This window comes from Schistocerca serialis, chromosome 9, assembly GCF_023864345.2.
Source record: "Schistocerca serialis cubense isolate TAMUIC-IGC-003099 chromosome 9, iqSchSeri2.2, whole genome shotgun sequence".
NCBI classification, from domain to species: domain Eukaryota; kingdom Metazoa; phylum Arthropoda; class Insecta; order Orthoptera; family Acrididae; genus Schistocerca; species Schistocerca serialis.
The window spans coordinates 176,727,347-176,744,839 of NC_064646.1; the positions used below are offsets into that span (position 1 = coordinate 176,727,347).

General features: G+C 43.4%; 1 protein-coding gene across 2 annotated transcripts in view; it reads left to right on the top strand.

Moving 5' to 3' along the window:
- LOC126419183 (putative fatty acyl-CoA reductase CG5065) overlaps positions 1-17,493 on the top strand; it is a 274,492-nt gene that overhangs the window by 228,102 nt on the left and 28,897 nt on the right. For both annotated transcript variants that reach the window (XM_050086314.1, XM_050086315.1), the window contains 2 exons: positions 361-600; positions 12,147-12,404. In XM_050086314.1, coding sequence (XP_049942271.1) covers positions 361-600; positions 12,147-12,404 — 498 coding nt within the window. The remainder of the gene's footprint in view (positions 1-360; positions 601-12,146; positions 12,405-17,493) is intronic.

Consider the following 17,493-nt stretch of genomic DNA (forward strand, 5'->3'; position numbering starts at 1 on the left):
GCACTCAAAAATCACGTGAACATACCGATATACACAATTAGAACAACACAGCGTCGCCAGATCGTTCGCAGTGTTGTCAGTCTTATTGTTTTTCTCACACACCTCGTATGCACATATTACACCCAGGTGCCATTGATCACAGTCCTTGAGGATGTTGCATTTTTTTTTTTTCAGGGTGTACAAGATGAACATATTTGAAGTAGCAACTGAAAAAGAATGGTTGCGGAAGGAAACACTAGTCGCATTATTAGACTGTAGACTGAATAACTCTCAGTTCTCGGCATCTGATACGAACTGGAACGAATCTCAATGTAGAAGATGTAGTACTTGTCCTGTGACGGTCCCTTGTGCTGTGCGCAGGCCAAACAGCATCCTGGTCTACAACTGCACCTCGGGCAGCACGAACCCGATCCGGTGGCGAGACGTCGAGGAGATCGGCCACGAGAACCTGCTGAAGAACCCGTTCAGCGACGTGCTCTGGTACCCCGGCGGCAGCTTCAAGAGCTCCAGGCTCGTCAACAACTTCTGCGTGTTCGCCTTCCACTTGCTGCCCGCCTACATGCTCGACATCGCAGCACGCCTCTCCGGGAAGAAGCCCATGTGAGTATAAAGCCTCCCTCCGCCTCTCACTTGTCATCTCTTCTTTTACGTCGTATACAGTTAGCAATGGTTAGCCGCAAGAATAACGTCGTTCGTTACTTGAAAACAAGTATTGCCTTTAAACCACGCGAACTTGAAGGAAAATGAAAGCAGGAAGACTGGGGAGAAACAACATTTTTGAATAGAGAGAGTTTAAAAAAAAGTGTCACATACACAGTCCGCCCCACAAGAAAGGTGACTGCTGTGAAATAAAATGCAAGACGTTGTTTATTTTTAGTTTACATGAGTTTTTATTCAAACTATGCTCCAGGTGAGTCAATGAACATCTGAAAGTTTTGGAAAAATTGTTCGAAACAATTCTGACACTCAACCTTTGGAATTGCCTACAGTTCAATGATCGTAGCCTTCTGGATACCTGAAATCGTGTCCAAACGCTTTCATTTCAGTGATATTTTCAGTTTTGAAACTAAACAGAACTCACATGGAGACAAGTCAGGTGAACAAGGAGGGCGCTCAAGCAGCACGATACAGTTTTGAGCCAAGAAATCGCGTACGACCTTGCTTTTGTACACTGGTGCAGTGTCCTGCAGTAAATACCATATTCCTTGATTCCGGTAAGAAAAATGGAAATGAGCGTATGACATCGTTGGCCGGTATTCCCCTAGTCGGGGAAGTGCGGCCGCCAAGTGCAAGTCTTATTTCATTCGACGCCACATTGGGCGACTTGCGCGCCGGTGATGAGGATGAAATGATGATGAGGACAACACAACACCCATCCCAGTGTGGAGAAAATCTCCATGCCGGCCGGGAATCGAACCCGAACCCGCTTCTTTGGGAGGCGAGCACGTTACCACCCAGCTAAGCAGGCACACTCTTGATACCGATATTCATGTCGAACTCGAAGAATCCTCGCCCACAAACGATTGAAAACAGACAGGTAGTAATCTGCATTTACCAGCTTTGGTGCTTAGTAAGTGGCTCATTCTGAAAACACTGTCTTTCATCACCTGTTACGATGCGAGATCCACAAGAAAGAAAGGCCTTGGCGCGTACGTCACAACATGTGACACTGCAGGTCTTGCGAGTGCCAGGAGCCGTCTCCGACAGGGAGCGAGTAACTGTTTCAGCCGAGTTTAATAATTCTTGGCCACGCGGGATTAGCCGAGCGCTCTAAGGCGCTGCAGTCATGGACTGTGCGGCTAGTCCTGGCGGAGGTTCGAGTCCTCCCTCGGGTGTGTGTGTTTGTCCTTAGGATAATTTAGGTTAAGTAGTGTGTAAGCTTAGGGATTGATGACCTTAGCAGTTAAGTCCCATAGGATTTCACACACATTTGAACATTTGAACAACAACTCTTGAGTGTGCGTTTAAATGCGTTCAAGCTCTCGATAGCACACGACGATGTTAAGACCTTTAGTGGGTACATTTTCAATTCAGTTTTGATTTCCAATGGACCCAGCATGGAGCCGAACATTTGTTTAGTGTGGCGGACTAGTCGGCTACTGTGACCTCACAAGTTTGTTGCGGGGCCCGTATTTCTCGTCGGCCCCGTTACGACGTAAGACATGAAGTTTCGGTCCATGACGGATGATCTTTTCATATCTCCGCTGTGTTCCGCTCAGTAATCCTTTTGATCGTCAGTGAGTGAATGGGACGCAAAACGACAACAGATCTTCTTTTTGGTTGGAAATTTTTATTTAGAATGCCTCGCATAGTTGTTTTAGAGGTTCCAGTGAGCTCCTCAATTAATCTGGCTGATGTACAACGATCATTTCAAAGAATTTCAGCCACGTTTGGAACATTTTCTTCGACTGTAACTGTCAATGATGCACTTCGACGTAGACCATCTACAGTGCTGTCTCTCCCATCACGAAACCTTGCGTACCACTTAAAAACGTTTTTACAATCATTACTTCACTATCATAAACAGACCGTACGAGATCAAAACTGTTATTGGCACTTTTACCCGATTTAAAACAAAACTTAATGTTCGCACTTTGTTCCAGTCCATTTTAACGACCTAAGTTCAAATCATATTAATTATTTCGGTTGTTATGAGCAGTATGTGATGCCAGATCTGTTAAATTTAAAACGGAAGGTAGTCGAAATACAACGCTAGTTAATTCGTGCATCCGTTCACAGATGACATTAGTTGTTACGCAAATATAAAATCAGTCCCCATTCCGGTGGGAAGAATTGTATTCCCCTACAGGAACTAGTATTGGTCAAAACTGAAAGAAAAGTTCCGATAATTATATGTCTGGAATGCAATACGTGTTGAGATATGGGCCGTTTTACTTGTGACGAGTAATGTGTAATATTCTGTGGTGTAAGCTCTCTCTAACTGTTGCAGTAGGTTGCTAGACGAATTACCAACGCCACTGGAGAACGCTGATCTTGCAGAAAGACGACTGTGAGTTATGCAGGATGAGACACCACGCCATTTTCTACGAATCGTGCGACAATACCTCTCCGCAACGTTCCGTGAGTGATGGCTTGGTCGACAAGGTCCGGTAACATAACCAGACTTAAATTTGTTGGATTTCCGGCTATGGCGATAATTAAAGGCATTGGTAAAGCCAAACCCATCTACAATCTACAGCCTTTGCAGGTGCATGTGGCTAATGTATGTGACACAGTCCCAATGGAGGCATATGTACATGAAACGGTGCCTAATTCACTGCCAAAAATCAATGAAAGATGTCCCTTTACGCGTGGTAACCACATGCACCACTGACTATAATGTCTCCTCGACATAATAGACACATAGGAATGAGAGGACAGACTGGCCCCTATTGTGAACATACTTTTGTTTCCGGACATACCGTTATTGGAGCTTTTCTTCTAGTTCTGACCAACACTACATCCTGCAGGAATACTTGACGTACACTGAGGTGACAAAAGTCCTATGACTTCATACGTCCTAAAACCGTGTAGGACCTCCTTTTTCCCAGTGTAGTGCAGCGACTCGAAGTGGCATGGACAGGATTTTCTGCACAAAATGACCTCTCGATTATCCCCCATGAATGTTAGATGGGATTCATGTCGGACGATATGGGCGGCTAAATCATTCGTTCGAATTGTCCAGAAAGTTCGTAAACCATTCGCAAACAGTTGTGGCCTGGTAACATGGTGCAATGTATGGGAACATGAAGTCCATAAATGGCTGCAAATGGTCTCCAACTAGCCGAAAATAACCATCTTCAGTCAATCTAGGTCCAGTTGGACCAGAGGACCCAGTCCATTCCTAATAAACTCAGCCCACACGATTAAGGAGCCGCCAGCAGCTTTCGCAGTGCCTTGTTGACAGTTTGGGTCCATGGCTGGGTTGGGTCTCCGACACACTGAACCCTACCACCAGCTCCTACCAGCTCAAATCGAGGCCCCTCTGACCAGACCACCGTTTTCCAGTCTCTAGAGGCCAACCAATTTCGTAACGAGCCCAGGAGAGCAGCTGCAGCCGATGTCATGCTGTTAACAAAGCCACTCGCATCGGCCGTCTGCTGACATTGCCCATTAAAGTCACATTTCACTGCCCTGCGCTAACGGAACGTTCGTCGTAGCCCCACGCTGATTTCTGCGGATATTTCACGCAGTGCTGCTTGTTTGTTAGCACTGGCAACTCTACGCAACCGCCCCTGCTCTCGGTGGTTAATTGACGGCCGTCGGCCACTACGTTGTTCGTGGTGAGAGGTAGTGCCTGAAATCTGGTATTCCCGACACAGTCATGACAATGCGCATCTCGGAATATTGAATTCCCTAACGATTTCCGAAATGAAATGACCCATGCTTCTAGCTCCAATTACCATTCTGCGTCAAAGTCTGTTACTTACCGTCGCGCGTCTATAGTCGCGTCGGAAGCCTTTTCCCATGAATCACCTGGGTACAAATGACAGCTCCGCCAATCCACTACCATTTCTTACCTTGTGTATGCGACAGTACCGTCATCTGAATATATGCATGTCTCTATCCAGTGACTTTTGTAGCTTCCGTGTACATTGTTAAACACCTCGTAGGTCCCACACTCGGGCAATCACAAACTTTCACACAACAGGCGCACTGCTTTAGTCTCCAGCCCCAGATCACACAGATGGAATTTTTCACAATACAGGCACTATGTTTCCCTAAGTCAGTATGCCTAGACTCTGTGAATTAGGGACTAACTTCCCGTCGAAGACTTTTGGTCTTTAGAGAAGACCAGAATATTAGACTGGGGAGCAGGCCGGGATGGCCGAGCGGTTCTAGGCGCTACAGCCTGGAACCGCGCGACCACTACGGTCGCAGGTTCGAATCCTGCCACGGGCATGGATGTGTGTGATGTCCTTGGGTTAGTTAGGGGACTGATGACCTCACAAGTTAAGTCCCATAGTGCTCAGAGCCATTTAAACCATTTTTAGATTGGGGAAGGATGGGAAAGGAAATCCACCGTGACATTTTCAAAGAAACAATCGCAGCATTTATCTATGGCTATTTCTGGAAATCACGAAAAACTTAAATCAGAATATCCTTGTCATGATTTGAGCCACTACGAATTCGAATACGAATCCAGTGACATCCGGTTTTGTCATAGTGACAAGGTATGTAATTCAGTGTCTACATTCCGGGATAACCCTTAAACCATATGGAGACACTACGAAGAAGGCGCATCTACACTGCACAACACAATTGGAGGATCGCCTTGTTGAAACCCCGTACATGTTTCCCATTGCGATGCGGAAGTTTGATATTTGGCACAAGCGTGCCGACAATCTTCTCCTATAATGCTGCGAAAGGAAGTCGCCCTGCGAGCTAACGACTTGGCGACGCTTTAAAAAGCAGGGTGCCGACAGATGCGAAAGAAAGGCTACAACTCAGAAGTTCATGTGAGGTGTAGGGTGGCTTAGAGATGTCACATTGGCACCACATTTCACCGCAATTCTGCCCAACGTGCCAGTAGGTGTGTCACATGAGAGCAACTTAGGCACACTTCCTCTAACACACATTTCACCCCTTCTTTCGCCGCCTCTGCGACAGAGGTCAGAACGGCGACGCCCAGCGTTGAAATCATGCGGTCTTCCTCCGGGTGGCCGAGGAAAGTATTCCAGTCACACCGCCGCTCAGAATCCTCATGAAAAGCTCTCAGGAGGTGGCATAAACAGCGTCAGTGAAACCAGCCGTTCCCTTGCGGAGTTGATTCCCACACATTTCTCAGACGAAAACGACAGTTCGCAGTGCTATGAGTAGCAGGACGGCATCCTCGACAACGTTCGGAACTGGTGACACCCCCTCCCAGGAAGGTTCAGCCTTTCTCTAAGGACATCGTGAACCAGCAACCCCATCGAAAGCGATCTGACTCCTTTGGAGTGTGTGCTGTCGTGTACAGGTTAGAACCACTGAACCATTCAAAACCATTCGACGACATCTGACCGTGATCCGAAGCAGCAAAGGGTGTTCATGCTTTTTCAATCCTCCTGTTTCACACCCTGCTGGCCGGCCGGAGTGGCCGTGCGGTCCTGGGCGCTACAGTCTGGAACCGAGCGACCGCTACGGTCGCAGGTTCGAATCCTGCCTCGGGCATGGATGTGTGTGATGTCCTTAGGTTAGTTAGGTTTAAGTAGTTCTAAGTTCTAGGCGACTGATGACCTCAGAAGTTAAGTCGCATAGTGCTCAGAGCCATTGAACCTTTGAACACCCTGCTGTGATGAGATCACGCTGAGGAGTAATACTGACAAATGCATGAATATAGCGGCAAAGAGTTCCTCTAACGCCCCCCCCCCCCCTCCCCCAGTTCAGCAACACCGTTGGTTCCCCTGCGCGCATCTGCTGAGCACTTCAAAAATGTACCTGTACAGTGGCAGACTCCCAATCAACTCACAGGCTCTCTACTGCTGTTCTAGCGCCTCAACGCACGCAATCCCTTCGATATTCCTCACATTCCACATGCCTGCAATCAGGCTTACAATTTGTCCGTTAAGAAGAGTGGATTATATTCATCTACATTCGAAGTAACCTATACCTACATTAATTAACCAATATGCGTAAACAAACACAAACATTTGTATTAAAAACGACTTAGTGGTAAACGTTGTAAGTAAAAAATTACTGATTTAAAAAAATTATTTATTAGCAGTTTCAATTCACTAAGAAGATAATTTAGTTCTTTTCAGGCCCAAAAATTTAATTCTCTTCTATCTGTGCGCCAGAATTCCGGAAAGCAATCATTTCCTGTCGTAAGAAAACTTACTTTTGATGGATGCCAATGAACTCTCCACTGTTTGAAGCTAACGAATGGTCAGCTGCCAGAACGCTGACCAGTCACATTGTTGTTTACTCCTGCAGATAACCATTTTCGATGGGCTGAACTAACTATATCACATTTGGTGACAATGGTTTTTATCTAACAAACAAATCGTAGGAAATGCTGAAAGTACAAGATGTGTAGCAGGGTTCTTTCCACACAAGTAGCAACATTGCGATCGCTGAGGGCGTTATCTGCTCACACATCACTGAACAGAACGATTATTGGCATGTAGTTACCTTCAACGTTATCTTTGACTCGTATTCTCTAGAATTGTAACTAGTGGCGGTTCTCCCCAGTTCAGTACGTCAGAGCCATTGACATTATCATTTATACATCTAGACATAACGTTCAACAAACCATCTCTCACCATTCGAAAACTGTCGAGCACACTACCGTGACTTGGAGCAAGTCATAATTTCGGATTACTACCTAACATTCTTTCCTATTATATAGGCTTCATTTGCCGATGCTAAAAAATAACACTCATCTGGAACAGATGAGTTACCTCCGAATCTTTTCATTTTATTCATTCTTAGATTATAAATTACAGAAGAAAAAAGAACAAGTTTGAATGTTGATGCATTGTAAAATGTTTCAATCTTCATGACCACTATCAATTCTCCAATTACACACAGCAGGAATATAAGGCATATACATCGTTATCACTTGCGGACATAACTACTTGTTTTAAAGATTATAATTAATAATTAATCTTTTGACGTGATGTATCTGTTTTCTAGAAATTTCTGGAAAGTTTTTCAGATACTTCTACGTTTCAGCAACTGACCAGACCGTATGGTAATGGTTGAGCTCTGGTTTATAATGATAGTACTGAAGATCCCACTATAATAGATGAATAACCTTGTGTTTTCATGAAAGGCGACAGATATATGTCTAGGCTGTATATATGCTATTACTGGTAGACTGAGTTTCTCAGTGCCTGTCACAAATAATTGACCTAACAGAAATCAGACAACACACTAACGTAAGTGCTGAACTGTGAAGACTTCATGTGAATCCATTCATCGGATACTGCAATAAAGTTCATTCATTAAATATGAAGTCAGGGATGAATGCACAGCTGAGATGATGCATGTGCAGGAGTACAGTGTACAATAATGTTGGCCATTGAATGCACCATGTTCAAAGATTTGGATATTAGTACACCCATGCAACATTATGCACCCCTAATTATCAATATATTTACAAATACCAACCCTGGACGGTTACGGGACAACTCACTCACGATGTAGAGGGAAAAAGCTCAATACTATTCCTGTACGTATCAGACAGCTAGGAATTCTTTATTTGTTGTAGGGGCTTCATTCCAGAAGAAAGGCTACTTTCAAAAGGTGGTGAAGTGATTTCTGGCCGGAGAATTATATTAAAAGCAGCACATACCAACAAATTAACTTTTTGAAGTTCTTCAGTCAATAAGTTTTGGAACTGATAATTTTTTCATTCATGTTATCTGAAAGAGTGAATGTTAAACAGCACTAAAGTCACTTTCTCATAGTTTTGAGAAAAGACAAACAAACTTTTTCCCTTGTGTGTTTACTTAATATTATTTGGTAAAGTTACATATTAAAATATACACATAGCCCTACAATTAGGTACACATTTCCACACTTAATACCTAATAGGAAGTCGGACAAAAATTATTTTATCTTGTTGATTTAGGTGCCCTTTAACATTCAATACAATTTAAAGTGTGGTTTTGCTTTAAATAATGCAGGTTTTTATTAAATAATGAGTACGATCTGTTAGCTCATATTGGAGCCACAAATCTTTAATGTTTAATGAATATTATTACATTATAAAGGCTTGTTTTTCTGAACCTTATGCATTATCATTGAGAGAAACAGAAGCTACTGACCACTGTAAAAGTTGATCGTCAAAGCCTTTCTGGTTTTTTTTTTTTTTTTTTTTTTTTTTACAATGTACAGGTTAATTTTCTTTAAGTCTTCAGTTTCTTAACTTTTGATATATTTTTTCGTTGTTGATAAGCTTCTTGACTAGGTGAAGATACTTCATTAGTTTTCTTGAAGATAAATGTATTAAGTCTTTGAAAACCACCTGGTCATGTATGACATATGTATTCAATCGTTTTTACAATACCTTTGTGTTCGTGAGAGAACTCAAAAATAGTGATAATTGGAAATACTAAAATGGGCTCTTTCATTTCTTGGCAGGTGTCTGATTTCAAGAGAGAGATTGACGACTTCTTGTAATAAGTAGGCCACCAAGTAGAACACCGATGATTATGTCGGTCTCGACCCGCATAACTGCCGCAGTATATTTTTTCTCAGCATTAGCTATAAACTCACAGAATTCACTTGGAGCGTAGAAACAGTGACGTTTCCAAGTGGAACGTTTTATTACCCTGAATTTTCTGTCGCATGGATTGCATGAATGTCCACGTAAAGGGACAAAAATGTTTAATCGTTTTAAACTTGCACGTATCAGTTAGAGCTAGACAAACTCTAGACAGTGCATGGTTCTTGCTTAGCTGGGAAAATTATCTGGAAACAGGTATAACTCGGCAACTCTCTCGGGTACATGGTTTTTAGTGTAGTCCAACGGGAACGAAGTAGCTTCATCGGGTCCTTTATGGGCCTGACTTTCATGGTAGATGTAATGGGCTCAATCTGTTTTAGTGTTGAAAATACAAAAAACGTTCACTGTGATATCCCTCAAGTAATAAATTTCCTGCCCGCATCTCGTGGTCGTGCGGTAGCGTTCTCGCTTCCCACGCCCGGATTCCCGGGTTCGATTCCCGGCGGGGTCAGGGATTTTCTCTGCCTCGTGATGGCTGGGTGTCGTGTGATGTCCTTAGGTTAGTTAGGTTTAAGTAGTTCTAAGTTCTAGGGGACTGATGACCATAGCTGTTAAGTCCCATAGTGCGCAGAGCCATTTGAACCTTTTTTTAATAAATTTCCTGAACAGAAATCTCTGGTAAACTTACATTTTGTTTTGTATAGCGTCAAATACAGGTCCTAAGGTGTTTTCATTTACTGTACTCTTTTTTAGTCGTTTCATAAAGAGCAGACGTGAACCGTTCAGCTCGCCTGATGTGCATCATCAATCACGAGTCTTTTCGCAGCATCCTTTAAGCGAGGATCACGTATTCGCATCTTCTCTTCCTCATAAAAGCAACAGGCGCCAATTTGTGGTTTCCGAACTTAAACCTGTCTTTGAAATGTGTATTAAAATACTCATACTTCGTATTTATACCAGGGCATTTTATATTATTCAACTCATACATTTTTTGATGGACAGTTCAGATGGCAAGGCAAATATGTGAGGCCTGTATCAGATGCACAGCGCATTTTGTACACAGGAAATGAGCTCATACATCCATGTCTCTTTAAATTTTGCAGTGTTGCCAACGTTTGAGTGTTAAAAGGGACCATAATTACTGACGTAGGTACCTTTTGACATTCACTTCAGTAAAAACCCTGCCTGTAACACGTAGAAATAAAGCTTGATAGACGCACTTTTTGACACTCAAACGTGCGTAAATCCCTATAGATAGCGAAAATGCAATTATCTCAAAAAGTGACAAATAGGACTTAGGTACCTTTTAACAATCACCTTTTCATCTCTGTTTTGAGTGATTTTACCTGTCTATTTTTTCGTATGCGTAGTATAACTTTTTTTAATTTTTTCCTAATTTTTTCTCTTTATATGTAAAATAATATATAATTAAGTCTGGCTTTTCTTGACTTTTTATTAAGTCATAAAACTCACTCCTCAAAGCTTAAAATAACATGGGCAGTTATAATTAACATGCATTTTAAAAGTGTATAACTGGCACGAATATGTCGAAATGTCAATATTTTAAATTCGATTAATTGTCTATATCGATATTCAGTACAGCGAAACGCGATTATATCGAATATAGATTGGTGGTTATAATTAAAGTGCAGCTACTCACTGATGTCCATTGAGGGCTGTAATTATCGTATGGCAGCGAAACTTGGTAGATTTTCTAATGTGGTAATGAAGAATCTAATTACACTGGAAAAAAATCAGTTTCAATTTTAGCCACCACGTACAAGTCTGGCGCTGTGAAAGCAAGAAAAAATGCAGAAATGTTTCCATATGTAATACATTAAGAACAGGACATGAATAGAAAAGGCCAAGCAAGTGAGAAAAGCATAATGCTGATATTATTATTACCTTCACTTACACAATTTGTTCAATATGAACACCGGAGACGTCTACGAGATGTTGTATGACGCCAGATTTTCACCTGGTGGCCGAAGGTGGAACTAATTTTTTTACCAGCGTAAATCGGCTTCGCATTAATGCAAAAGTATATCTACCAAGTTTCGCTGCCATACGATAATTACAGTCCACACTGAACTCCCGTGCGTAGCTGCACCCAGTATTTCGTTGCCCAATCCCTAGTGCATGCACCCTGCTGTAAACAGGAGAATAATATACACGGTGTTGTGAACATAGTTCCGCGTAGTCAGCACGTACACAACTTTCCCACTAGAACGCGCCCCAGTAAGCACAACAGCGCAGTCGCGGCGCTCGTCCGTCTCTGCACTATGAGATGGGGCTGCCATAGGGACGGACCAAATTCTGCTTCCGCCGATCCGCGTATTAATATGTAACGCAGCCAATGAAATTGCTGCTAACGTAGAACCTTTTCTCCTCGCGAATCACACTCGCGCAGCGATACATGAACGCACGAGGTATTATAACGAGTGTACAGACCTCCGATTAGTCAGTCTGCATTTGTCTGTACCAGTCGATAGTCAAGTTTCAGTCTGCGCCTAATAAGATTACCATATTCCTGTACATAGCCATGAAGATACTTTTGTCAAGTATCAGAGATATATGTGAGAATAAGATTAACGTACCAATACCAAAGGAACTTCAGAATGTCAATTGTAAATAGCATCCAGAAACAAGTTAAGTAATTTTTATGCTTGTTATTATTTTAAAAAATGTGTGTGAAAATTAATCAAGCTCTGTTTAAAGTTGGCCACCGTCAATCTGCTACTCCAAGCGTGCTAGTGGCATTTCTATCGTTTGACCTAACGGCAGAAGATAAAGACCACGAGACATATAGTGACACTCGCCTACTTCGTTAGAGTGACAATTCAAATAATCTGATTGTGTGTGTACCGAAGGTCTTACAGTACGCACACCACACACGGCCACCCGATTAGAAACACAGGGAAGCGGACTGGTTGTGACCCCGTTCACCAGTGAGGTCCGGCGTCAGAGCGTGACGGCTGTCGGTCTGTTGCAGCATGGTGCGCGTGCAGAAGAAGCTGTCGCGCGCCGTCTCGTGCCTGGAGTACTTCACGACGCGCGAGTGGCGCTTCTCGTGCGAGAACGTGCGCCAGCTGCTGGGCAAGCTGCGCGGCGCCGACGCCACCAACTTCGCCTTCGACGTGTCCGCCGTCGACTGGCGCCACTACTTCGAGCAGTACGTGCTGGGCACCCGCCGCTTCATCCTCAAGGAAGACCCCAGCACCTTCCCCACAGCCCGCAGCCACCTCAGGAGGTGCGTACCCACAAAACACTTACCGTATTTTACGGACTATAAGACGCTCTAAGCTAACACTTGGTTCAAGTTAGCTATTTACAATTTGTACAGAAAGCAGATGGCAGTTATAAGAGTCGAGGGACATGAAAGGGAAGCAGCGGTTGGGAAGGGAGTGAGACAGGGTTGTAGCCTGTCCCCGATGTTATTCAATCTCTATATTGAGCAAGCCGTAAAGGAAACAAAAGAAAAATTCGGAGTAGGTATTAAACTCCATGCAGAAGAAATAAAAACGTTGAGGTTCGCCGATGACATTGTAATTCTGTCAGAGACAGCAAAGGGCTTGGAAGAGCAGTTGAACGGAATGGACAGTGTCTTGAAAGGAGGATATAAGATGAACATCAACAAAAGCAAAACGAAGACAATGGAATGTAGTCGAATTAAGTCGGGTGATGCTGAGGGAATTAGATTAGGAAATGAGACACTTAAAGTAGTAACGGAGTTTTGCTATTTGGGTAACAAAATAACTGATGATGGTCGAAGTAGAGAGGCTATAAAATGTAGACTGGCAATGGCGAGGAAAGCGTTTCTGAAGAAGAGAAATTTGTTAACATCGAGTATTGATTTAAATGCTAGGAAGTCGTTTCTGAAAGTATTTGTATGGAGTGTAGCCATGTATGGAAGTGAAACATGGACGATAAATAGTTTGGTCAAGAAGAGAATAGAAGCTTTCGAAATGTGGTACTACAGAAGAATGCTGAAGATTAAATGGGTAGCTCACATAACTAATGAGGAGGTATTGAACAGAATTGGGGAGAAGAGGAGTTTGTGCCACAACTTGTCAAGAAGAAGGGACCGGTTGGTAGGACATGTTCTGAGGCACCAAGGGATCACAAATTTAGCATTGGAGAGCAGTGTGGAGGGTAAAAATCGTAGAGGGAGACCAAGAGATGAATACACTAAGCAGATTCAGAAGGACGTAGGTTGCAGTAAGTACTGGGAGATGAAGAAGCTTGCACAGGATAGAGTAGCATGGAGAGCTGCATCAAACCAGTCTCAGGACTGAAGACCACAACAACAACAACAACAAGGCGATCCTTCTTCTTTGAAAAATAGCCTCCAAAATTCAGGTGCGTCTTATACTCTAAATTAATACAAAAATGTCCAGAGTGCTATTTAAAATTCGCGCCAGTCTTAAAAACGGCCATATATTTGACACCGCGGTAAACATGTCTCCATCTGGCAACATTGGATTCAACTAGCAACAGCAGTGCACCGACGAGACAAACATGAGATGCGGAAGTTCACAAGCTTGCTAACACTGTTTCCCTTCCGCCCCACCATCGCAAACCCAGAACATTGGGTAGCGTGTGATACGTCATTGCCGGCCGGGGTGGCCGAGCGGTTCTAGGCGCTACAGTCTGTAACCAAAAAATGGCTCTGAGCACTATGCGACTTAACTTCTGAGGTCATCAGTCGCCTAGAACTTAGAACTAATTAAACCTAACTAACCTAAGAACATCACACACACCCATGCCCGAGGCAGGATTCGAACTTGCGACCGGAGGGGTCGCTCGGCTCCAGACTGGAGCGCCTAGAACCGCACGGCCATTCCGGCCGGCTAACAGTCTGGAACCGCGTGACCGCTACGGTCGCAGGTTCGAATCCTACCACGGGCATGGATGTGTGTAATGTCCTTAGGTTAGGTAGGTTTAAGTTGGTCTACGTTCTAGGGGACTGATGACTTCAGAGGTTAAGTCCCATAATGCTCAGAGCCATTTGAACCATTTGATGCGTCATTGCAGCCTACGGTGCCAGTGAACTTAAACTGAAAGTGATATACGTTATCGGTAACAGTACAATATTTTTGTTAGTAGCTAGTTCTGTAATGGAAAAAAATAAAAAGTATTCATATGATGCGGGCTATAAATTGAAAGTAATAGCATATGCAGAAGAAAGTGGAAACAGACCAGCTCAGCAGCATTTCGTCCCTCCACCAACAGGAAAAGCCAATCGCAATTAGCCGGCTACTAAAAAAGAAGTGAAGAAAAAATGAGAAAGACTAAATGTGCAAATAGAGGACTTCATGCAAGATGGCCAAAACTAGAAGATGATGAATTGAAATGGATACAAAGACGGCATCAAAATGGAAACTGAATTAATAAAAAGAGGTTCAAACATAGGTTCGTAAGCTAGCGCTACAGTGGAACTTAACAGACTTACTAAACTTAATACAGTGATCCTTTTCAAGCTCAAAACAATGAAAAAGCCTTCGGAAATACCGTCAAGTGTCGTTGTTCACGTACATGACAGTTATTGGATGCACGAGGCTGGTATGAGATTATGGATTTACCAAGCTGCGGGAGAGAAGGAAAGGTGCTAGATCATTTGAAAAATTCCGTAAAAGAGAAATTGGCACAGAAAAATACAGAGCTGCTTCTTATTCCCGCAGCACTTATTTCAAAATTGCAATCTCTTGAACTCTCGATGAATAAAACATTTAAGGTGTATATAAGAAAGAAATAAAACAAATGGATGATGGACAAAATCCAACATGAATAAATGCCGAGGGGAGCTTTAAAATGTCCTACAATCAAACACGTGTGTCAGTGGATAGAACAGTCGTGGTCTAGAGTAAGAGAAGACGTTATTATTAAATCTTTCAAGAAGTGGGGCATAAGTAACGCTCTCGATGGCAGTGAACAGTGAGTGAAGAGGACAACGATGACAATAGAGAGTAAGAAGAAAAAGAAGAAGGAAGCTCAGATGGCAATTTTCAGGGATTTTAAACTAAGAATGTTTTTTGAGTCTGGCTTTGTAATCTAACAATAAAAATTATAAAACGTTATTTCTTTAAAAAGAATTGCTTAAAAATTAAGGTACATGTTAAAGTCTGTAGCATCTTACTGTCCGTCAAATATGGTAAGGCGACCATCAGTCCTATTAATCACGGATTTTGATGTTTGTCTTTGATATTTTGTAGAGCGATCTGTCCCGAGTAAATGGATAGCGGATTTTCACGCTCCTGTCCCTAGTTTCGGAGAACATCGATGTCGAAATTTTATTCGTACCTCGTTGACTGAGGGATAAAAGTCATAGTATACCTCGTATCTCGTCGCACCTCTTTTTGACCGGCGTAGTGCAGCAACTCGATCGGACACGGACTCAACAAGTCCCCTGTAGAAATACTGAGCTATGCTGCCTCTATAGCGTCCATAATTGCGAAAGTATTTTATGTACGAACTGACCGCTCAGTTATATCCCATAAATGTTGAATGGCACTCATGTCGGACGATCTGAGTGACCAAATCATTCGCTCAAATTGTCCAGAATGTTCTTCAAACCAATCGCGAACAATTATGGCCCGCTGGCGAATTATTATACATAAAAATTCCATCGTCACTGGGAACATGAAGTCCAAGAATGGCTGCAAATGGTCTCAGAGGAGCTGAACATAAACATTTCCAGTCAACGATCGGTTCTGTTGGCCCAGAGGACCAAGTACATTCCATGTAAACACAGCCCACACAATTACGGAGCCACCACCAGGTAATACAGTGTCTTGTTAACAACTTGGGTCCATGGCTGCATGGGGTCCGCGCCGCACTCGAACCCAGCCATTAATTCTTACCAACTTAAACCTGGACTCAGCAGGCCGCGGTCTTCCAGGGGAGGCGCTGCAATCAATGTCGTGAAGTTAGGAAAGGTACTCGCGTCGGTTATCTGCTGATATAGCCAATTAACATCAAAATTCAGCGCACTGTCCTAACGGATACGTTCGTCGTACATCCCACATTGTGGTTATTTCACGCATTATTGACTGTCTGTCAGCACTGACAACTCTGTGCAGACGCCACTGCTCTCGGTGGTTTGATGTAGGCCGTCGGCGCTATGTCACGAACTGCGTGGCCCCTCCCGCCGGAGGTTCGAGTCCTCCCTTGGGCATGGGTGTGTGTGTTGTTCTCAGCATAAGTTAGTTTAAGTAGTGTGTAAACTTAGGGACCAACGTAAAAAAAAAAGTCTTGTCACTAGAGCCTCCCGTCGGGTAGACCGTTCGCCGGGTGCGTCTTTCGATTTCACACCACTTCGGCGACTTGCGCGTCGATGAGGATGAAATGATGATGATTAGGACAACACAACACCCAGTCCCTGAGCGGAGAAAATCTGCAACCCAGTCGGTAATCGAACCCGGGCTCTTAGGATTGTCATACTGTCGCGCTGACCACTTACTCATTTTGTTCTATATTGTTTGTCGACTTTGTTCGTGGCGGACGTCTAATGACACTCGTTCAGGTTGTTCGTTGATCCGTTCACTCAGTTTTTTATTACAGAGGGTAGCTAAACGCTGAGCTAGCGTTGCGGCACCACTCAACTACCGGGGGCGGACTAGGGACCGATGACCTCAGCAGTTTGGTCCCTTAGGAATTCACACACATTTGTACAGTTGAAGGCCGTCGGCCGCTGCGTTGTCCGTGGTGGGAGGTAATGGTTGGGTGTTCTCGGCACACTCTCGACACTGCGGATCTCGGAATATTGAACTCCCTAACTATTTCCGAAATTGTATTCCCATGCGCCTAACTCCACCTCCCATCCCGCGTTCAAAGTCTGTTAATTCGAGTCGTGCGGTGATAATCGCGTCAGAATGCCTTTTACATGAATCCGGTGACTACAAATGGCAGCTCCACCAATGCACTGCCCTTTTACGCAATGCGTACGCGATACTAGTGGTATCTCTATATGTGCACATCCCTATCCCGTGACTCTTGTCATCTCATTCTATACCTCTAACGTTAATCACGATTCTACCAAACAAGTGTAGCGCTGTCTTTAAAGTTCAGAGCTACCACGCAGTAGGTACGACTTCAAATAATGCCCCGTGTACATCTTTTTTTTTTCAGTTTCATCATACAAGATACCATTAAATAATATACGTCATGCAAAATTATCTAGAAACAATCGTTTTCGCCGTAGTAATTTCGTTAATAAATCAACTATAACAGCACACTTTCTTCAAATGTGTTTTCCGTTTGTGGTTCGTAGTTAAAATTCCAAATATTTTGACAACGTCGCTTTCTGCATTTCCTAGACTTGACTCCACTTTCTGTAGTCC